At 39.6% G+C, this 25,000-nt stretch overlaps 1 protein-coding gene across 4 annotated transcripts in view; it reads left to right on the top strand.

Moving 5' to 3' along the window:
• The window catches only part of ryr1b (ryanodine receptor 1b (skeletal)), a 249,345-nt gene that overhangs the window by 69,744 nt on the left and 154,601 nt on the right, over nt 1-25,000 (top strand). For all 4 annotated transcript variants that reach the window (XM_090218991.1, XM_090218990.1, XM_090218989.1 and 1 more), the window contains exons 10-22: nt 208-364; nt 1,293-1,457; nt 3,958-4,079; nt 4,267-4,453; nt 5,404-5,539; nt 7,485-7,580; nt 8,230-8,348; nt 9,307-9,440; nt 19,993-20,234; nt 21,453-21,645; nt 22,186-22,402; nt 22,624-22,728; nt 22,887-22,990. In XM_090218991.1, coding sequence (XP_090075117.1) covers nt 208-364; nt 1,293-1,457; nt 3,958-4,079; nt 4,267-4,453; nt 5,404-5,539; nt 7,485-7,580; nt 8,230-8,348; nt 9,307-9,440; nt 19,993-20,234; nt 21,453-21,645; nt 22,186-22,402; nt 22,624-22,728; nt 22,887-22,990 — 1,977 coding nt within the window. The remainder of the gene's footprint in view (nt 1-207; nt 365-1,292; nt 1,458-3,957; nt 4,080-4,266; nt 4,454-5,403; nt 5,540-7,484; nt 7,581-8,229; nt 8,349-9,306; nt 9,441-19,992; nt 20,235-21,452; nt 21,646-22,185; nt 22,403-22,623; nt 22,729-22,886; nt 22,991-25,000) is intronic.

Raw genomic sequence — 25,000 nt, 5'->3', positions numbered from 1 at the left:
TGATTAACCATGTGCCACGTGTTGTGTCTTCCTGCGCATGTTGAAAGGTACTGTATGCAGAGTCTCAATGCAAATGCTAATAAAAAATGCTAAATGCTAAAAGCTGTAAACAAGTGTCAGTGTTCTTCACTTTGCTCCAAAATAAAGCATGAATCCGTGTAGCAGTAACATGTTGAGGCTAAGTGTGTCCCTTGTCTGCCCCGGTAGCTGGAGCGGCAGCCACATGAAGTGTGGCCAGTCGTTCCGTGTGCGCCACATCACCACGGGCCGTTACCTCTGTCTGGACGAGGAGAAGGGCCTAATGGTCCTCGACCCTGAGAGGGCCAACACCAAACTGTCTGCCTTCAGCTTCCGCGTGTCAAAGGTCAGATACCCTCACTGTTAATCTATTGTCAATGTTCTGGTCGTTGCTCATTTGTTTTGGTGTTGTTCTAGTGTTGTTTATTACTGTAAACTCAGAACTCATGGTCATTACTAGGGAGTTTCACTATATCACGAAAAACTCTGGGTCTTCATTGGTCAGGTGACAGATCAGAACTCAGGGACCTAGTCGTAGCCTGTGATGCTCTCCCTCATGTTCCCTTCTTCTTCTACTTCTTCTACTTCTTCTTCTTCTACTTTTACTTCTTCTTCTTCTACTTCTTCTACTTCTACTTCTTCTTCTTCTACTTCTTCTACTTCTACTTCTTCTTCTTCTTCTTCTTCTTCTTCTACTTCTACTTCTTCTTCTTCTACTTCTACTTCTTCTACTTCTTCTTCTTCTTCTACTTCTACTTCTTCTACTTCTTCTACTTCTACTTCTTCTTCTTCTTCTACTTCTTCTTCTACTTCTACTTCTTCTTCTTCTACTTCTTCTTCTTCTACTTCTTCTACTTCTACTTCTTCTTCTTCTACTTCTACTTCTTCTACTACTTCTTCTTCTACTTCTTCTTCTACTTCTTCTTCTACTTCTTCTTCTACTTCTACTTCTTCTTCTTCTACTTCTTCTTCTACTTCTACTTCTTCTTCTTCTACTTCTTCTTCTTCTACTTCTTCTTCTTCTACTTCTTCTACTTCTTCTTCTTCTACTTCTACTTCTTCTTCTACTTCTTCTTCTACTTCTTCTTCTACTTCTTCTTCTACTTCTACTTCTTCTTCTTCTACTTCTTCTTCTACTTCTACTTCTTCTTCTTCTACTTCTTCTTCTTCTACTTCTTCTACTTCTACTTCTTCTTCTTCTACTTCTTCTTCTTCTACTTCTACTTATTCTTCTTTCTCTCCTACATTGCCCACAAACTGGTTCCCTTGAGCAGGAGAAGGTGGAACAGGCTCGTAAGCGAGACGTGGAGGGAATGGGCATCCCAGAGATCAAGTATGGAGAGTCCATGTGTTTTGTCCAGCACGTGTCCACCAGCCTGTGGCTTACCTACGCCTCCCTGGATGCTAAGGCTGCTCGCCTGGGGACCATGAAGAGGAAGGTAGGGGCTGGGTTTAAGGTTTATTTAAAGGTATAGTTTGAGATTTTGTCAAGTAAGTCCACTAACCCGGAGTCAGGTAAAGTCATGGATATCATTTTTATGTCTCGTCGTGTAGTTTGAAGAAAGTTGAAGGTCATTTCCGGAGCCATTGCTAGCTAGCGTTAGAGCAAAGACTAGAAGTCTATGGGATTAGCTAGCGTTAGAGCAAAGACTAGAAGTCTATGGGATTAGCTAGCGTTAGAGCATAGACGAGAAGTCTATGGGATTAGCTAGCATTAGCACAAATAGCTAGTTGATTCCATAGACTTCCAGTCATTGTGCTAGCTCTAGTTAGTTTCTGTAGACATTGCTATCTTCAACTTCCTTCAAAATGCACGAAGAAACAAAAATGGTATCTATGAGTTCATCTGACTCTGGGTTAAAAAAAAAGAATTGTACCTTTATTTAACTAGGCAAGAACAAATTCTTATTTACAATGACGGCCTAGAAATAGTGGGTTAACTGCCTTGTTCAGAGGCAGAACAACAGATTTTTACCTTGTCAGCTCGCAGATTCGATCTTACAACCATTCAGTTAACCACTAGGCTACCTGCCGAACCGCTTATCTACGACTCTGGGTAAATGGCTTAATTTACAAAATCTTAAACTATCCCTTTAACAGACAGAAACATACCCCTAGTGAAAAAAAGGCAGGGGCTTAGGCTCATTCAACATGGATATATATAGAAACATAACCCTAACTCTGGGGCCCATGAAGAGAAAGGTACGGTCTGGTGCAGTTACCATTGAATGCTCCTGCAGACAGCTGCTCTAGGGACCACTAGGGACCACTGTTCTCAGGATCACTAGGTGCCACTGTTCTCAGGACCACTAGGGACCACTGTTCTCATGACCACTAGGGACCACTGTTCTCGGGACCACTAGGGACCACTGTTCTCATGACCACTAGGGACCACTGTTCTCAGGATCACTAGGGACCACTGTTCTCATGACCACTACGGACCACTGTTCTCGGGATCACTAGGGGCCACTGTTCTCAGGACCACTAGGGACCACTGTTCTCAGGATCACTAGGGACCATTGTTGTCAGGACCACTAGGGACCACTGTTCTCAGGACCACTAGGGACCGCTGTTCTCAGGATCACTAGGGACCACTGTTCTCAGGACCACTAGGGACCACTGTTCTCAGGATCACTAGGGACCACTGTTCTCAGGACCACTAGGGACCACTGTTCTCAGGACCACTAGGGACAACTAGGGACCACTGTTCTCGGGACCACTAGGGACCACTGTTCTCAGGACCACTAGGGACCTCTAGGGACCACTGTTCTCGGGACCACTAGGGACCACTGTTCTCGGGACCACTTAGGGACCACTGTTCTCAGGACCACTAGGGACCACTAGGGACCACTGTTCTCGGGACCACTAGGGACCACTGTTCTCAGGACCACTAGGGACCACTAGGGACCACTGTTCTCGGGACCACTAGGGACCACTGTTCTCAGGACCACTAGGGACCACTAGGGACCACTAGGGACCACTGTTCTCTGGACCACTAGGGACCACTGCTCTAGGGACCACTACTCTAGGGACCACAAGGGGCCATTGTTCTCAGGACCACTGCTCTCTGGACCACTAGGGACCACTGCTCTCTGGACCACTAGGGACCACTGTTCTCGGGACCACTAGGGACCACTGTCCTCAGGACCACTAGGGACCACTAGGGACCACTGTTTTCGGGACAACCAGGGACCACTGTTCTCAGGACCACTAGGAACCCCTAGGGACCACTGTTCTCGGGACCACTAGGGACCACTGTTCTCAGGACCACTAGGGACCACTGTTCTCGGGATCCCTAGGGACCACTGTTCTCAGGACCACTAGGGACCACTAGGGACCACTGTTCTCAGGACCACTAGGGACCACTAGGGACCACTGTTCTCGGGACCACTAGGGACCACTGTTCTCGGGACCACTAGGGACCACTGTTCTCAGGACCACTAAGGACCACTGTTCTCAGGACCACTAGGGACCACTAGGGACCGCTGCTCTCGGGACCACTAGGGACCGCTTGGGACCACTAGGGACCACTAGGGACCGCTGCTCTCTGGACCACTAGGGACCACTAGTGACCGCTGCTCCTGAGTGGCGTAGTGGTCTAAGACACTGCATCTCAGTGCAAGAGGCGTCACTGCAATCCCTGGTTCGAATCCAAGCTGCATCACATCCGTCCGTGATTGGGAGTCCCATAGGGCGACGCACAATTGGCCCAGCGTCGTCCGATTTTGGCCGTCACTGTAAATAAGAAGTTGTTCTTAATTGACTTGCCTCGTTAAATAAAGGTGAAATAAAAAAAACTTTGGTTGCACTAATGAGTTGTTCTCTGTGATAACCAGGCTTCCTCACCAGCCCGATGCTGGGCGTGTGTACACTACTAGATGGAAAACTGGTTCATTGTCCTTTAGTGTTGGTTCTCAATCCCCCTTCTCCTGTCCCCAGGCCATTCTGCACCAGGAGGGTCACATGGACGATGCCCTGACTGTGGCCCGGTCCCAGACAGAGGAGTCTCAGGCTGCTAGGATGATCTTTAGCACCACAGGACTCTTCAGGCAGTTCATCAAGTACGACCATTACAAACACACACACACGCACGCACCACGCACACGTTTTGGACATTTCCACTGCAAGGTCTTTGTCAGGCAGACAAACAGTGAGTAGACATCTCTATTATCCTCGTAATATCTTTGTACCCTGCAGGGATAATTCTTGGATGTACTTTTGACTTTACGTGTGTGTGTTCTGTCCCAGGGGTCTGGACTCCCTGCAGGGGAAGAATAAGTCCCCTGTCCCCGTGCCTCTACCCCTGGACGGGGTCGTCCTCTCCCTGCAGGACCTTATCTTCTACTTCCGTCCCCCCGAAGATGAGCTGGAACACGAGGAGAAACAGACAAAGCTGCGCTCCCTCCGAAACCGACAGAACCTCTTCCAAGAGGAGGTCAATATCAGTAACCTTTTCAGATTTAAAGTCCGTAGAGTGACTACTTAAATGTTCTTGAGATGGTTTGGCTTCAACACGACTGAAGCGCTGTCCATTCACCTCCTGAAGAGTAGATTCGCCATGTACTACGGTGTGTTGATATTATATAAATGTGGTTGTGGACCAAAGGTACTTGAAACCACTGAAGCACTCAGGACTGGTTGATGTTATGGATCGCGAACTAACCCTATGACCACGTGGGTACAGGATCTAACCCTATGACCACGTGGGTACAGGATCTAATCCTATGACCACGTGGGTACAGGATCTAATCCTATGACCACGTGGGTACAGGATCTAATCCAATGACCACGTGGGTATAGGATCTAATCCAATGACCACGTGGGTACAGGATCTAACCCTATGACCACGTGGGTACAGGATCTAATCCTATGACCACGTGGGTACAGAATCTAATCCTATGACCACGTGGGTACGGGATCTAATCCGATGACCACGTGGGTACAGGATCTAATCCTATGACCACGTGGGTACGGGATCTAATCCTATGACCACGTGGGTACGGGATCTAATCCTATGACCACGTGGGTATGGGATCTAATCCTATGACCACGTGGGTACGGGATCTAATCCTATGACCACGTGGGTACAGGATCTAATCCTATGACCACGTGGGTATAGGATCTAATCCTATGACCACGTGGGTATAGGATCTAATCCTATGACCACGTGGGTATAGGATCTAATCCTATGACCACGTGGGTATAGGATCTAATCCTATGACCACGTGGGTATAGGATCTAATCCTATGACCACGTGGGTACAGGATCTAATCCTATGACCACGTGGGTACAGGATCTAATCCGATGACCACGTGGGTATAGGATCTAACCCTATGACTACGTGGGTATAGGCTCTAACCCTATGTGTGTTGACCTCTCCAACAGGGTATGATCACCATCGTGCTAGAGTGTATCGACCGTCTGAACGTTTACAACACTGCTGCTCACTTCTCTGAGTTCGCCGGAGAGGAGGCGGCTGAGTCCTGGAAGGAGATTGTCAACTTGCTCTATGAGCTGCTGGGTATGACCACGTGGGGACAAAGAGTTTTATTCTACAGTCCACAAAGTGTATCTTCTGCTTAATCTCACTGTTTATCAGTGCATAGCTTTAGAATAGATCAGATTGGAACACGTTTAAAGAAATGTATTGTCGAGCAAAAACACTATATGTACAAAAGCAGAAACATTTAATCACTCATTATTAAAATAAAATAAGCAGTAAAAAAAAATGCATGAAGAAGTGGAGGCTGAATACGGCTGATGTTGATGATTCAACATATCTCTCCTACCTCTTCCCTGTTCTCCCTCCCTCCACCTCTTCCCTGTTCTCCCTCCCTCCACCTCTTTCCTGTTCTCCCTCCACCTCTTCCATGTTCTCCCTCCACCTCTTCCCTGTTCTCCCTCCACCTCTTCCCTGTTCTCCCTCCATCTCTTCCCTGTTCTCCCTCCCTCCACCTCTTCCCTGTTCTCCCTCCACCTCTTCCCTGTTCTCCCTCCACCTGATCCCTGTTCTCCCTCCCTCCACCTCTTCCCTGTTCTCCCTCCCTCCACTTCTTCCCTGTTCTCCCTCCACCTCTTCCCTGTTCTCCCTCCCTCCACCACTTCCCTGCCCTCCCTCCACCTCTTCCCTGTCCTCCCTCCACCTCTTCCCTGTCCTCCCTCCCTCCACCTCTTCCCTGTTCTCCCTCCCTCCACCTCTTCCCTGTTCTCCCTCCACCTCTTCCCTGTTCTCCCTCCCTCCACCTCTTCCCTGTTCTCCCTCCATCTCTTCCCTGTTCTCCCTCCCTCCACCTCTTCCCTGTTCTCCCTCCACCTCTTCCCTGTTCTCCCTCCACCTCTTCCCTGTTCTCCCTCCCTCCACCTCTTCCCTGTTCTCCCTCCCTCCACTTCTTCCCTGTTCTCCCTCCACCTCTTCCCTGTTCTCCCTCCCTCCACCACTTCCCTGCCCTCCCTCCACCTCTTCCCTGTCCTCCCTCCACCTCTTCCCTGTCCTCCCTCCCTCCACCTCTTCCCTGTTCTCCCTCCCTCCACCTCTTCCCTGTTCTCCCTCCACCTCTTCACTGTTCTCCCTCCACCTCTTCCCTGTTCTCCCTCCCTCCACCGCTTCCCTGTTCTCCCTCCACCTCTTCCCTGTCCTCCCTCCACCTCTTCCCTGTTCTCCCTCCCTCCACCTCTTCCCTGTCCTCCCTCCACCTCTTCCCTGTTCTCCCTCCACCTCTTCCCTGTCCTCCCTCCACCTCTTCCCTGTTCTCCCTCCACCTCTTCACTGTTCTCCCTCCACCTCTTCCCTGTTCTCCCTCCCTCCACCTCTTCCCTGTTCTCCCTCCACCTCTTCCCTGTCCTCCCTCCACCTCTTCCCTGTTCTCCCTCCCTCCACCTCTTCCCTGCCCTCACTCCACCTCTTCCCTGTCCTCCCTCCACCTCTTCCCTGTTCTCCCTCCCTCCACCTCTTCCCTGTTCTCCCTCCCTCCACCTCTTCCCTGTCCTCCCTCCACCTCTTCCCTGTTCTCCCTCCACCTCTTCCCTGTCCTCCCTCCACCTCTTCCCTGTTCTCCCTCCACCTCTTCCCTGTCCTCCCTCCACCTCTTCCCTGTTCTCCCTCCCTCCACCTCTTCCCTGTTCTCCCTCCCTCCACCTCTTCCCTGTCCTCCCTCCACCTCTTCACTGTTCTCCCTCCACCTCTTCCCTGTCCTCCCTCCACCTCTTCCCTGTTCTCCCTCCACCTCTTCCCTGCCCTCCCTCCACCTCTTCCCTGTTCTCCCTCCACCTCTTCCCTGCCCTCCCTCCACCTCTTCCCTGCCCTCCCTCCACCTCTTCCCTGCCCTCCCTCCACCTCTTCCCTGTTCTCCCTCCACCTCTTCCCTGCCCTCCCTCCACCTCTTCCCTGCCCTCCCTCCACCTCTTCCCTGCCCTCCCTCCACCTCTTCCCTGCCCTCCCTCCACCTCTTCCCTGTTCTCCCTCCCAGCCTCTCTGATCAGGGGGAACCGTTCTAACTGTGCGCTGTTCTGTGATAACCTGGACTGGCTGGTCAGCAAACTGGACCGGTTGGAGGCCTCTTCAGGTACCTAGAGTTCTGCTCGATGCCACTCACCCTGGCTAGGGGCAGGAGTTTTTCCTGGTTTAGGCTGTGTAGTTACTGATAAGGCAAAACTCAGGGCACTACTCATTATATATCTGTCTTGAAGGTTCTTTCAGCACAGGATCGCGTTCATCATCACTCCCTCCCTACCTCCCTCTCTCATCTCTCCCTTTCCTCCCTATCTCCCTCTCCTCCCTCTTCTCCCTCTCTCCCTTTCCTCCCTCTTTCTCTCCCTCTCTCCCTCCCTCTCTCCATCTCTCCATCTCTCTCTCCATATCTCCCTCTCATCCCTCTCCTCCCCTCTTCTCCCTCTCCTCCCTCTCTCTCTCCCTCTCCACCCTCTCTCCCTCCCTCTCCTCCCTCTCTCCCTCCCTCTCTCCCCTCTCTCCCTCCCTCTCTCCCTCTCCTCCCTCCCTCTCTCCCTCTCCTCCCTCTTCTCCATCTCTCCCTCTTCTCCCTCCCTCTCCACCCTCTCTCCCTCCCTCTCCTCCCTCTCTCTCTCCCTCTCCACCCTCTCTCTCTCCCTCTCCACCCTCTCTCCCTCCCTCTCTCCATCTCTCCCTCTTCTCCCTCTCTCCCTCTCTCCCTCTTCTCCCTCTCCTCCCACTCCTCCCTCTCTCCCTTGCTCCAGGTATCTTGGAGGTGTTGCACTGTGTCCTGATTGAGAGTCCAGAGGTTCTGAACATCATTCAGGAGAACCACATCAAATCTATCATCTCTTTGCTGGACAAACATGGCAGAAACCACAAGGTCAGTGATGTCTGGCAGATGTTTGGATGTTTGTACATCTGTAGGGTCTGGATAGGTGTTAGCAATGTAGTGGTGGAACTTCCATCATAAAGCTGCCACATTAAATATCTGCAAATATCAAATGGTCAAGAGGCCAAGGGGCCAAAGGGAAGGGGTAGGGAGTGAATTGGGACCAGCTGACTTACTTCCCAGTTTGGAGCCCACACTTCCTTGAACTTTCCTCACATTTCCTTGTCTCTGTCGCTGTCTCTGTCTCTGTCACTGTCACTGACTCTCTCTCTCTGTCTCTCTCTCTCTCTCTCTGTCTCTCTCTCTCTGTCTCTCTCTCTCTGTCTCTCTCTCTCTGTATCTCTCTTTCTCTCTCTCTGTCTCTGTCACTGTCTCTCTCTCGGTCACTGTCTCTCTCTCTGTCCCTGTCTCTGTCTCTCTCTGTCTCTCTGTCACTGTCTCTCTCTCTGTCCCTGTCTGTGTCACTGTCTCTCTCTCTCTCTGTCTCTCTCTTTGTCTCTCTCTGTCTCTCTGTCGCTCTGTCTCTCTCTCTGTCTCTTTGTCTCTGTCTCTGTCTATGTCTCTGTCTCTGTCACTGTCTCTCTCTCTGTCACTGTCTCTGTCTCTCTCTCTCTCTGTCTCTATGTCTCTGTCTCTCTTTGTCTCTCTGTCTCTGTCTCTATGTCTCTCTGTCTATGTCTCTGTCTCTCTGTCTCTGTCTCTATGTCTCTGTCTGTCTGTCTCTGTCTGTCTCTCTTTGTGTCTCTGTCTCTGTCTCTCCGTCTCTGTCTCTGTCACTGTCACTGTCACTGTCTCTCTCTCTCTCTGTCTCTGTCTCTCTCTCTTTCTCTCTGACTCTGTCTCTCTCTCTGTGACTCTGTCTCTGTCTCTCTGTCTCTCTCTCTTTCTCTCTGACTCTGTCTCTCTCTCTGTGACTCTGTCTCTGTCTCTCTGTCTCTGTCTCTCCTAGGTGTTGGACGTGCTCCGGTCTCTTTGTGTGTGTAACGGTGTGGCTGTAAGGTCCAATCAGAACCTCATCACAGAGAATCTATTTCCAGGTCGCGATCTCCTATTGCAGACCAACATCGTCAACTATGTAACCAGGTAATATATAATATAATATATACTATATACTGTTAACATATCATTCACAATATATAATATATACGTTAACATATCATTCATAATATATAATATATACTGTTAACATATCATTCATAATATATAATATATACTGTTAACATATCATTCATAATATATAATATATACTGTTAACATATCATTCATAATATATAATATATACGTTAACATATCATTCATAATATATAATATATACTGTTAACATATCATTCATAATATATAATATATACTGTTAACATATCATTCATAATATATAATATATACTGTTAACATATCATTCATAATATATAATATATACGTTAACATATCATTCATAATATATAATATATACTGTTAACATATCATTCATAATATATAATATATACTGTTAACATATCATTCACAATATATAATATATACGTTAACATATCATTCACAATATATAATATATACTGTTAACATATCATCCATAATATATAATATATACTGTTAACATATCATTCATAATATATAATATATACTGTTAACATATCATTCATAATATATAATATATACTGTTAACATATCATTCATAATATATAATATATACTGTTAACATATCATTCACAATATATAATATATACGTTAACATATCATTCATAATATATAATATATACTGTTAACATATCATTCATAATATATAATATATACTGTTAACATATCATTCATAATATATAATATATACGTTAACATATCATTCATAATATATAATATATACTGTTAACATATCATTCACAATATATAATATATACGTTAACATATCATTCATAATATATAGTATATACGTTAACATATCATTCATAATATATAATATATACGTTAACATATCATTCACAATATATAATATATACGTTAACATATCATTCACAATATATAATATATACTGTTAACATATCATTCACAATATATAATATATACTGTTAACATATCATTCACAATATATAATATATACTGTTAACATATCATTCACAATATATAATATATACTGTTAACATATCATTCATAATATATAATATATACTTTAACATATCATTCATAATATATAATATATACTGTTAACATATCATTCATAATATATAATATATACTGTTAACATATCATTCATAATATATAATATATACGTTAACATATCATTCATAATATATAGTATATACTGTTAACATATCATTCATAATATATAATATATACTGTTAACATATCATTCACAATATATAATATATACTGTTAACATATCATTCACAATATATAATATATACTGTTAACATATCATTCATAATATATAATATATACTGTTAACATATCATTCATAATATATAATATATACGTTAACATATCATTCATAATATATAGTATATACTGTTAACATATCATTCATAATATATAATATATACTGTTAACATATCATTCACAATATATAATATATACTGTTAACATATCATTCACAATATATAATATATACTGTTAACATATCATTCATAATATATAATATATACTGTTAACATATCATTCATAATATATAATATATACTGTTAACATATCATTCATAATATATAATATATACTGTTAACATATCATTCATAATATATAATATATACGTTAACATATCATTCATAATATATCATATATACTGTTAACATATCATTCATAATATATAATATATACTGTTAACATATCATTCACAATATATAATATATACTGTTAACATATCATTCATAATATATAATATATACGTTAACATATCATTCATAATATATAATATATACTGTTAACATATCATTCATAATATATAACATATACTGTTAACATATCATTCATAATATATAATATATACTGTTAACATATCATTCATAATATATAATATATACTGTTAACATATCATTCATAATATATAATATATACGTTAACATATCATTCATAATATATAATATATACGTTAACATATCATTCATAATATATAGTATATACGTTAACATATCATTCATAATATATAGTATATACGTTAACATATCATTCATAATATATAATATATACTGTTAACATATCATTCACAATATATAATATATACGTTAACATATCATTCATAATATATAATATATACTGTTAACATATCATTCATAATATATAATATATACTGTTAACATATCATTCATAATATATAATATATACTGTTAACATATCATTCATAATATATAATATATACTGTTAACATATCATTCACAATATATAATATATACTGTTAACATATCATTCACAATAAATAATATATACGTTAACATATCATTCATAATATATAGTATATACGTTAACATATCATTCATAATATACAGTATATACGTTAACATATCATTCATAATATATAATATATACTGTTAACATATCATTCATAATATATAATATATACTGTTAACATATCATTCACAATAAATAATATATACGTTAACATATCATTCATAATATATAGTATATACGTTAACATATCATTCATAACATATAATATATACGTTAACATATCATTCATAATATATAATATATACGTTAACATATCATTCATAATATATAGTATATACGTTAACATATCATTCATAATATATAATATATACGTTAACATATCATTCATAATATATAATATATACTGTTAACATATCATTCACAATATATAATATATACTGTTAACATATCATTCATAATATATAATATATACGTTAACATATCATTCACAATAAATAATATATACTGTTAACATATTATTCATAATATATAATATATACGTTAACATATCATTCATAATATATAGTATATACGTTAACATATCATTCATAATATATAATATATACTGTTAACATATCATTCACAATATATAATATATACGTTAACATATCATTCACAATATATAATATATACGTTAACATATCATTCATAATATATAATATATACGTTAACATATCATTCATAATATATAGTATATACGTTAACATATCATTCATAATATATAGTATATACGTTAACATATCATTCATAATATATAATATATACTGTTAACATATCATTCACAATATATAATATATACGTTAACATATCATTCATAATATATAATATATACTGTTAACATATCATTCACAATATATAATATATACATTAACATATCATTCACAATATATAATATATACGTTAACATATCATTCATTATATATAATATATACGTTAACATATCATTCATAATATATAATATATACTGTTAACATATCATTCATAATATATAATATATACGTTAACATATCATTCATAATATATAGTATATACGTTAACATATCATTCATAATATATAGTATATACGTTAACATATCATTCATAATATATAATATATACTGTTAACATATCATTCACAATATATAATATATACGTTAACATATCATTCATAATATATAATATATACTGTTAACATATCATTCACAATATATAATATATACATTAACATATCATTCACAATATATAATATATACGTTAACATATCATTCATTATATATAATATATACGTTAACATATCATTCATAATATATAATATATACTGTTAAGAAATCATTCATAATATATAATATATACTGTTAACATATCATTCATAATATATAATATATACTGTTAACATATCATTCATAATATATAATATATACTGTTAACATATCATTCATAATATATAATATATACTGTTAACATATCATTCATAATATATAATATATACTGTTAACATATCATTCACAATATATAATATATACTGTTAACATATCATTCACAATATATAATATATACTGTTAACATATCATTCATAATATATAATATATACTGTTAACATATCATTCATAATATATAATATATACTGTTAACATATCATTCACAATATATAATATATGCTGTTAAGAAATCATTCATTCCCCTTGACATGTTGTTGTGCTACAGCTTGAATTCAAAATGTATTAAATATATATTGTTCTCACCCATCTACACTCAATACCCCATAATGACAAAGTGAAAATATGTTTTTAGATAAAAAAAAAAAAAAATCTCAGTTTTACTGAAAATGAAATACAGAAATATCAATATAAATAAATAAATAATATATATATATATATATAAATATCAAATTTACATAAGTATTCACATCCCCCAAGTCAATACATACAATAAAAACAAACAACGTTCTACCTAAATTAGAAACGTATAATATCTGAAAATGTAGCTAGACTCTTCCACGGAACCCAAACCGGCTGGGCGCGTGCCCCATTGTGCGCTATCGTGCATAAATTAACTTTTTTTTATTTATTTTTTATTTCACCTTTATTTAACCAGGTAGGCAAGTTGAGAACAAGTTCTCATTTACAATTGCGACCTGGCCATGATAAAGCAAAGCAGTTCGACACATACAACAACACAGTGTCCCCCTACACCAAACGCGATCACAACACGCAGGTTAAAATTGCAAAACAAATTCTGAACCAATGACATTCATTTGAGGACAGGTTGAAAAGCATTAAACATGTATGGAAATTTAGCTAGATAGCTTGCACTTGCTAGCTAATTTGTCCTATTTAGCTAGCTTGCTGATGCTAGCTAATTTGTCCTATTTAGCTAGCTTGCTGATGCTAGCTAATTTGTCCTATTTAGCTAGCTTGCTGATGCTAGCTAATTTGTCCTGGGATATAAACATTGAGTTGTTATTTTACCTGAAATGCACAAGGTCCTCTGCTCCGACAATTAATCCACACATAAAACGGCCAACCAAATCGTTTCTAGTCATCTCTCCTCCTTCCAGGCTTTTTCATCTTTGAACTTATATGGTGATCGGCATCTACACTTTCATAGTATTACCACGACAACCGGCAAAACATGTAGTCTTTCAATCACCCACGTGGGTATAACCAATGAGGAGATGGCACGGTGGGTACCTGCTTCTATAAACCAATGAGGAGATGAGGAGATGCAGGACTTGCAGCGCGATTTGCGTCAGAGATAGGAATGACTTCTATTTTAGCCCTTGGCTCGTTGGCGCGCGCGATAATTGAATAACATGGATTTCTACGTGTCCGGTCTGGTCAGCATGTTACTCATATACATGAATGAATGTTTCAGTTGCTGGAACCATTTAGCTCTGTTTCGTTTGTTGCTACACCTTGTTTGACCAGCATTGTGTCAAGTCACTCTGGTTCACACTGACCGTGGCGTGGGCAGAAAGTAGCCCATCACTTTTATGAACTGATCTGTCGATAGAGCTGCTAAATTCAGGGCATCAATGTTGTTGAGGAAAGTAGGAAAACTTTTATAGTTTCTATTTGAGATTCTTCAGATTAGCCACCCTTTGCCTTGATGACAGCTTTGCACACTCTTGGCATTCTCTCAACCAGCTTCACCTGGAATGCTTTTCCAACAGTCTTGAAGGTGTTCCCACATATGCTGAGCACTTGTTAGCTGCTTTTCCTTCACTCTGCTGTCCAACTCATCCAAAAAATTCTCAATTGGGCTGAGGTTGGGTGATTGTGGAGGCCAGGTCATCTGATGCAGCACTCCATCACTCTCCTTCTTGGTCAAATAGCCCTTACACAGCCTGGAGGTGTGTTGGGTCAATATTCTGTTGAAAAACAAATGATAGTCCCACTAAGCACAAACCAGATGGGATGGCGTATCTCTGCAGAGTGCTGTGTTAGCCATGCTGGTTAAGTGTGCAGTGAATTCTAAATAAATCACTGACAGTGTCACCAGCAAAGCACCATCCCACCTCCTCCTCCATAGTTCACGGTGGGAACCACACACAGAGATCATCCGTTCACCTACTCTGCGTCTCACAAAGACACGGCGGTTGGAACCAAAAATGTAAAATTTGGATTCATCAGAACAAAGGACAGATTTCCACCGGTCTAACGTCCATTGCTCGTGTTTCTTGGCCCAATCAAGTCTCTTCTTAATATTGCAGCAATTTGACCATAAAGGCCTGATTCACAGTCTCCTCTGAACAGTTGATGTTGAGATGTGTCTGTTACATGAACTCCGTGAAGCATTTATTTTGGCTGCAATTTCTGAGGCTGGAAAAACTCTAATGACCTTATCCTCTGCAGCAGAGGTCACTCTGGGTCTTCCTTTCCTGTGGCCGTCCTCATGAGAGACAGTTTCATCATTGCACTTGAAGAAACTTTATAAGTGACGAAGCTGGTTGAGAGAATGCCAAGAGTGTGCAAAGCCGTCATCAAGGCAAAGGGTGGCTACTTTGAAGAATCTCAAATATAAAATATATTTTGATTTGTTTAATACCTTTTTTGGTTACTAAATTATTCCATATGTGTTATTTAATCATTTTGATGTCTACACTATTATTAATATCCTACAATTATAGAAAATAGTAAAATATACAAATAAAGAAACACCTTGAATGTGTCCAAATTTCTGACTGGTATTGTATGTATAGTTTCCTGAAACGGGTCACATTTCAGCTTTTCATTTGTAAATCATTTGTATAAATGTCAAAAAAAAATAAACATAATTCCACTTTGACGTTATGGAATATTGTGTTTAGGCCAGTGACACAACATCTCAATTTAATCCATTTGGAATAAGAATATGTTCTATAGACAGTGTAAATATATATATATATATATATATATATATATATATATATATATATACAGTGCATTTAGAAAGTATTCAGACCCCTTGACTTTTTCCACATTTTGTTGCGTTACAGTCTTATTCTAAAATGGATAAAAAAACATAAAAACAAATCCTCATCAATCTTCACACCAAAGTGAAAACTTTTTTTTATTTTATTTTTGATAATTTATCAAATAGAATAAAAAGCAGAAATACCTTATTTACATAAGTATTCAGACCCTTTGCTATGAAACTCAAAATTTAGCTCATGTGTATCCTGTTTCCATTGATCATCATTGAGATGTTTCTACAACTTGATTGGGGTCCACCTGTGGTAAATTCAATTGATTGGACATGATTTGGAAAGGCGCACACCTGTCTGTATAAGGTCTCACAGTTGACAGTGCATGTCAGAGCAAAAAGCCATGAGGTTGAAGGAATTATCCGTAGAGCTCTGAGACAGGATTGTGTCGAGGCACAGATCTGGTGAAGAATGCAGTGGCCTCCATCATTCTTAAATGGAAGAAGTTTGGAACCAACAAGACTCTTCCTAGAGCTGGCCGCCCGGCCAAGCTGAGCAATGGAGGAGAAAGGCCTTGTTCAGGGAGGTGACCAAGAACCCGATGGTCACTCTGACAGAGCTCCAGAGTTCCTCTGTGGAGAGAGGAGAACCTTCCAGGTGGACAACCATCTCTGCACCACTCCACCAATCAGGCCTTTATGATGGAGTGGTCAGACGGAAGCCACACCTAGATAAAAAGCACATGACAGCCAGCTTGGAGTTTGCCAAAAGGCACCTAAAGACTCTCATACCATGAGAAACATGATTCTCTGGTCTTGATGAAACCAAGATTGAACTCTGGAGGAACATCACGTCACATCTGGAGAAAACCTTACAGTGAAGTGGTGGCAGCATCATGCTGTGTTTTTCAGCAGCAGGGACTGGGAGACTAGTCAGGATCGAGGGAAAGATGAACGGAGCAAAGTACAGAGAGATCCTTGATGAAAACCTGCTCCAGAGTGCTCAGGACCTCAGACTGGGGGCGAAGGTTCACCATCCAACAGGACAACGACCCTAAGCACACAGCCAAGACAATGCAGGAGTGACTTCGGGACAAGTCTCTGAATATCTTTGATTGGCCCAGCCAGAGCCCAGACTTTAACCTGATTGAACATCTCTGGAGAGACCTGAAAATATCTGTGCAGCGACGCTCCCCATCCAACCTGACAGAGATTGAGAGGATCTGCAGAGAAGAATGGGAGAAACTCCCCAAATACAGGTGTGTCAAGCTTATAACGTCATACCCAAGAAGACTTGAAGCTGTAATCCCTGCCAAAGGTGCTTCAACAAAGTACTGAGTAAAGGGTCTGAATACTTACGTAAATGTGATATTTCAGTTTAGTTTTTTTAATACATTTTATATTTGCAAAAAGGTTAAGGTTGCTTTGTCGTTATGGGGTATTGTGATGTCATTATGGGGTATTGTGATGTTATTATGGGGTATTGTGATGTCATTATGGGGTATTGTGATGTTATTATGGGGTATTGTGATGTTATTATGGGGTATTGTGATGTCATTATGGGTTATTGTGATGTCATTATGGGGTATTGTGATGTCATTATGGGGTATTGTGATGTTATTATGGGGTATTGTGATGTCATTATGGGTTATTGTGATGTCATTATGGGGTATTGTGATGTTATTATGGGGTATTGTGATGTCATTATGGGTTATTGTGATGTCATTATGGGGTATTGTGATGTTATTATGGGGTATTGTGATGTTATTATGGGGTATTGTGATGTCATTATGGGGTATTGTGATGTTATTATGGGGTATTGTGATGTTATTATGGGGTATTGTGATGTTATTATGGGGTATTGTGATGTCATTATGGGGTATTGTGATGTTATTATGGGGTATTGTGATGTTATTATGGGGTATTGTGATGTTATTATGGGGTATTGTGATGTTATTATGGGGTATTGTGATGTTATTATGGGGTATTGTGATGTTATTATGGGGTATTGTGATGTTATTATGGGGTATTGTGATGTTATTATGGGGTATTGTGATGTTATTATGGGGTATTGTGATGTTATTATGGGGTATTGTGATGTTATTATGGGGTATTGTGATGTTATTATGGGGTATTGTGATGTTATTATGGGGTATTGTGATGTCATTATGGGGTATTGTGATGTAGATTAATGAGAATAAAAAAATATATATTTTAGAATAAGGTTGTAACGTAACAAAATGTGGAAAAAGTCAAGGGGTCTGAATACTTCCTGAATGCCCTGTATATATGTGTATATATATATATATATATACACTGAGTGTACAAAACATTAGGAACACCTGCTCCTTCCATGACACAGACTGACCAGGTGAATTCAGGTGAAAGATATGATCCCTTATTGATGTCACTTGTTAAATCCACTTCAATCAGTGTAGATGAAGAGGAGGAGACTGGGGTTAAAGAAGGATTTTTAAGCCTGGAGACAATTGAGACATGGATTGTGTATATGTGCCATTCAGAGTGTGAATTGGCAAGACAAAATATTTAAGCGCCTTGGAATGGGGTATGGTAGTAGGTTCCAGGAACACCGGTATGAGTGTGTCAAGAACTGCAACGCTGCTGGGTTTTTCACACTAAACAGTTTCCTGTGTGTATCAAGAGTGGTCCACCACCCAAAGGACATCCAGCCAACTTGACACACTTTGGAAGCACTGGAGTCAACATCCCTGTGGAACGCTTTCGTCTCATTGTAGAGTCCATGGCCCGACGAATTGAGGCGGTTCTGACATTAAGAACACCCTTCTAATATTGAGTTGGACCCCCCCCCTTTTGCCCTCAGAACAGTCTCAATTTGTCAAGGCATGGACTCTACAAGGACTGGAAAGCGTTTCACAGGGAAGGTCGGTCTATGTAGCAGGTCTTCATAATGTTTTGTTTGCCGATTTGCCTTCGTGTATCAAGAACGGTCCGCCACCTAAAGGACATCCGGCCACCTCGACACACCTGTGGGAAGCGTTGGAGTCACCAATACTTTTGGTCCTCTAAAACAGGGGGACCGTGTACATAAAGTGCTGTAATTTCTGGTCCTCTAAAACAGGGGGACCGTGTACATAAAGTGCTGTAATTTCTGGTCCTCTAAAACAGGGGGACCGTGTACATAAAGTGCTGTAATTTCTGGTCCTCTAAAACAGGGGGACTGTGTACATAAAGTGCTGTAATTTCTGGTCCTCTAAAACAGGGGGACTGTGTACATAAAGTGCTGTAATTTCTGGTCCTCTAAAACAGGGGGACTGTGTACATAAAGTGCTGTAATTTATGGTCCTCTAAAACAGGGGGACTGTGTACATAAAGTGCTGTAATTTCTGGTCCTCTAAAACAGGGGGACTGTGTACATAAAGTGCTGTAATTTCTGGTCCTCTAAAACAGGGGGACTGTGTACATAAAGTGCTGTAATTTCTGGTCCTCTAAAACAGGGGGACTGTGTACAAAAAGTGCTGTAATTTCTAAACGGTTCACCTGATATGGATGAAAATACCTTTTAAATTAAAGCTGACAGTCTGACCTTTATCATTTCAAATCCAAATTACTTTGGTACAAAACAACAACAACAACAACAACAACATGTGTCAATGTCCCAATACTTTTGGAACTCGCTCTCTCTCTCTCTCTCTATATATATATATATATATATATATATATATATATACAGTATATATACATACAACTCGCTCTATATATATATATATATATATATATATATATATACAGTAAATACAATACATACAATATTCTGTTCTATCCTGTTGTGCTCTAAGAGTTTCAGAATATGTGTTTCTATCTGCAGTGTGAGGCCCAACATCTTCCTGGGAACCTGCGAAGGCTCTACTCAGTATAAGAAGTGGTACTTTGAGATGATGGTAGACTATGTGGAGCCTTTCGTGACAGCCACACCCTCTCACCTGCGTGTGGGCTGGGCCCTGACAGAGGGGTATTCCCCCTATCCTGGGGGCGGAGAGGGCTGGGGTGGCAACGGGGTGGGGGATGACCTCTACTCGTACGGCTTCGATGGACTGCACCTGTGGTCAGGTACGCTTCACCTTCCTATTGTTACCATGTCAACGTTTTTGCCTCAGAGTTTACCATATGAACCTATCTAGTCCACAGACCACAGCACATACAGCGTAAGACCAGGCTAGTCTTCCAACCAGACCACAGCACATACAGCGTAAGACCAGGCTAGTCTTCCAACCAGACCACAGCACATACAGTATGAAACCAAACCACAGCACATACAGTATGGAAACCAGACCACAGCACATACAGTATGGAACCAGACCACAGCACATACATTATGGAACCAGACCACAGCACATACAGTATGGAACCAGACCACAGCACATACAGTATGAAACCAGACCACAGCACATACAGTATGGAACCAGACCACAGCACATACAGTATGGAACCAGACCACAGCACATACAGTATGGAACTAGACCACAGCACATACATTATGGAACCAGACCACAGCACATACAGTATGAAACCAGACCACAGCACATACAGTATGGAACCAGACCCCAGCACATACAGTATGAAACCAGAACACAGCACATACAGTATGGAAACCAGACCACAGCACATACAGTATGGAACCAGACCACAGCACATACAGTATGGAACCAGACCACAGCACATACAGTATTAAACCAGACCACAGCACATACAGTATGGAAACCAGACCACAGCACATACAGTATGGAACCAGACCACAGCACATACAATATGGAACCAGACCACAGCACATACAGTATGAAACCAGACCACAGCACATATAGTATGAAACCAGACCACAGCACATATAGTATGAAACCAGACCACAGCACATATAGTATGGAAACCAGACCACAGCACATACAGTATAGAAACCAGACCACAGCACATACAGTATGAAACCAGACCACAGCACATACAGTATGGAACCAGACCACAGCACATACAGTATGAAACCAGAGCACAGCACATACAGTATGAAACCAGACCACAGCACATACAGTATGTAAACCAGACCACAGCACATACAGTATGGAACCAGACCACAGCACATACAGTATGGAACCAGACCACAGCACATACAGTATGGAACCAGACCACAGGACATATAGTATGAAACTAGACCACAGCACATATAGCATGAAACCAGACCACAGCACATATAGTATGGAACCAGACCACAGCGCATACATTATGAATCCAGACAAGTTTTCCAGTAGCCCCCTGACTCCTCCCCACTCTCCTCTCCAGGTCACGTCCCCCGCCAGGTGGCGTCGCCCAATCAGCATGCCCTAGCAGCTGATGATGTGGTGTCGTGCTGTCTGGATCTGAGCGTGCCCAGTATCTCGTTCCGGGTCAACGGCCACCCGGTCCAGGGCATGTTCGAGAACTTCAACGTAGATGGACTGTTCTTCCCCGTCATCAGTTTCTCTGCTGGAGTCAAGTAAGATGGAGGACAACATGGGGGCTAGACTTGTGCTGTACAAAAAACATGTTGATTGATATTTTACCTACCTTAGGTGAATGTGCTCGTGGTAAATAGCTCTGGATGAGGTGTAATGTAATGTCGACCCAACAGACAGACAGGCAGACAGGCAGAGACAGACAGACAGACAGACAGACAGACAGACAGACAGACAGACAGACAGACAGACAGTTAGTTAGTTAGTTAGTTAGTTAGTTAGTTAGTTACTTAGTTAGTTAATGGCTGATTCGAATGATGAGAGTAAAGGGGAAATGGTCAGGGACAAGGACTCTGCAGCACCAGGGCTCAATGCCCTTCTGATCCTGACACTTACAGAAAGAGTCTGGTCAGGTCTCATGTTCATGCAAAACCCCTGGCCCTATAAATGACCCCACTGTTTTTCATTTTTCCTTGCTCTTAATATAACCCCACTCTGTTTCATTTTTCCTTGCTCTTAAAATAACCCCACTGTTTTTCCTGGCCCTTAACATGACCCCATTATATTTCCTGTCTCTTCAGAGCTCGTTTACTGTTGGGTGGTCGCCATGGAGACTTTAAGTTCCTGCCCCCCCCGGGCTATGCGCCGTGCTACGAGGCTCTGCTACCCAAGGACAGGATGAGGATCGAACCCATCAAGGAGTACAAACACGACTTTGACGGAGTCCGCAACTTGCTGGGGCCAACCCAGTCCCTCACACACACCTCCTTTACCCCCAATCCCGTAGACACTGCTCAGGTAACACACACACACACCCTGTCCCTAGCCCTAACCCTGTTCAGGTACCAGACAGACCCTGTCCCTAGCCCTAACCCTGTTCAGGTACCAGACAGACCCTGTCCCTAGCCCTAACCCTGTTCAGGTACCAGACAGGGCTGTCCATTTACTCCTCTTCACATTCGATCTGCGTACCTCTGACCTTTATTTGACCTTTAATCTTTACGCTGTGTGTGCTGCAGATCGTGTTGCCGCCCCACCTGGAGAAGATCAGGGAGAAGCTGGCAGAGAACATCCACTCGCTGTGGGCCATCACGCGCATCGAGCAGGGCTGGACTTACGGAATAGTGAGTCTATTAACCCTTTAACAGACAGGAAATATTGATTCAGCAACGCTGATCACCGGCCAGGCAGAGACAAAATGGAGGCCCTACAGGGGCCATTAGTCAAAAGTAGTAGCACTGAGATGTAATGACCCTCTCGGTCTGTTTTCTCCCTCCTCCAGTTCAGAGACGACAACAAGAAGCTGCATCCCTGTCTGGTCGACTTCCAGACCCTTCCTGAACCTGAGAGGAACTACAATCTGCAGATGTCTGGGGAAACACTTAAGTAATAATATAATAATGTAACATAATACAATGTAACGTAATATAATAAGATAATAATATAATTCAATATAATATCAAAATCAAATCAAATTTATTTTATATAGCCCTTCGTACATCAGCTGATATCTCAAAGTGCTGTACAGAAACCCAGCCTAAAACCCCAAACAGCAAGCAATGCAGGTGTAGAAGCACGGTGGCTAGGAAAAACTCCCTAGAAAGGCCAAAACCTAGGAAGAAACCTAGATAGGAACCAGGCTATGTGGGGTGGCCAGTCCTCTTCTGGCTGTGCCGGGTGGAGATTATAACAGAACATGGCCAAGATGTGCAAATGTTCACAAATGACCAGCATGGTCGACTAATAATAATAATAATAAGGCAGAACAGTTGAAACTGGAGCAGCAGCACGGCCAGGTGGACTGGTGACAGCAAGGAGTCATCATGTCAGGTATTCCTGGGGCATGGTCCTAGGGCTCAGGTCCTCCGAGAGAGAGAAAGAAAGAGAGAATTAGAGAGAGCATATGTGGGATGGCCAGTCCCATAATATAATAAAATAATACAATGTAATGCAATATAATAATATAATATAATTCAATATAATATAATATAATAAAATAATACAATGTAATGTGATATAATAATATAATAATGTAATATAATAATATAATAATATAATATAATAATATAATTCAATATAATCTAATATAATATAATAAAATAATACAATGTAATGCAACATAATAATATAATATAATACTATAATGTAATATAATAGTGTAATATAATACTATAATATAATACAATGTAATATAATATTGTAATATAATATTGTAATATAATACTATAATATAATACAATGTAATATAATAATATAATAATATAATATAATACAATGTAATATAATATTGTAATATAATAATGTAATATAATAATATAATAATATAATATAATACAATGTAATATAATATTGTAATATAATATTGTAATATAATACTATAATGTAATATAATAATGTAATATAATAATATAATAATATAATATAATACAATGTAATATAATATTGTAATATAATATTGTAATATAATACTATAATGTAATATAATAATGTAATATAATAATGTAATAATATAATATAATACAATGTAATATAATATTGTAATATAATATTGTAATATAATATTGTAATATAATACTATAATGTAATATAATAATGTAATATAATACTATAATGTAATATAATAATGTAATATAATAATATAATAATATAATATAATACAATGTAATATAATAATATAATAATATAATATAATACAATGTAATATAATAATATAATATAATACAATGTAATATAATATTGTAATATAATACTATAATGTAATATAATACTGTAATATAATGTAATATAATAATATAATATAATACAATGTAATATAATATAATAATGTAATATAATACTGTAATATAATGTAATAGAATAATAGAATATAACATAATAATGTAATATAATAATATAAGGTAATATAATACAATAATGTAATATAATAATATAATACAATAATGTAATATAATAATATAATACAATAATGTAATATAATACTGTAATATAATGTAATATAATAATATAAGAACATAATAATGTAATATAATATAATAATGTAATATAATACTGTAATATAATGTAATATAATAATATAAGAACATAATAATGTAATATAATATAATAATGTAATATAATACTGTAATATAATGTAATATAATAATATAAGAACATAATAATGTAATATAATATAATAATGTAATATAATACTGTAATATAATGCAATATAATAATATAATAACATAATAATGTAATATAATATAAGGGAGGAACTACAACCTGCAGATGTCTGGGGAAACACAGTGTCCTTGTCCTTAGTTGTCTACCCCTTCCAGCTACGCCCTGACAATAATACACGTGCTGAGCCCTTGGCTGGTTTCCCAAAGCCAGAGAATGGCAATTGAACATTTTTTTTAG

Source organism: Oncorhynchus mykiss, chromosome 24, assembly GCF_057628025.1.
Source record: "Oncorhynchus mykiss isolate SJ-2025 chromosome 24, ASM5762802v1, whole genome shotgun sequence".
NCBI lineage: Eukaryota > Metazoa > Chordata > Actinopteri > Salmoniformes > Salmonidae > Oncorhynchus > Oncorhynchus mykiss.
This window is presented reverse-complemented; position numbering and strand designations above follow the sequence as displayed.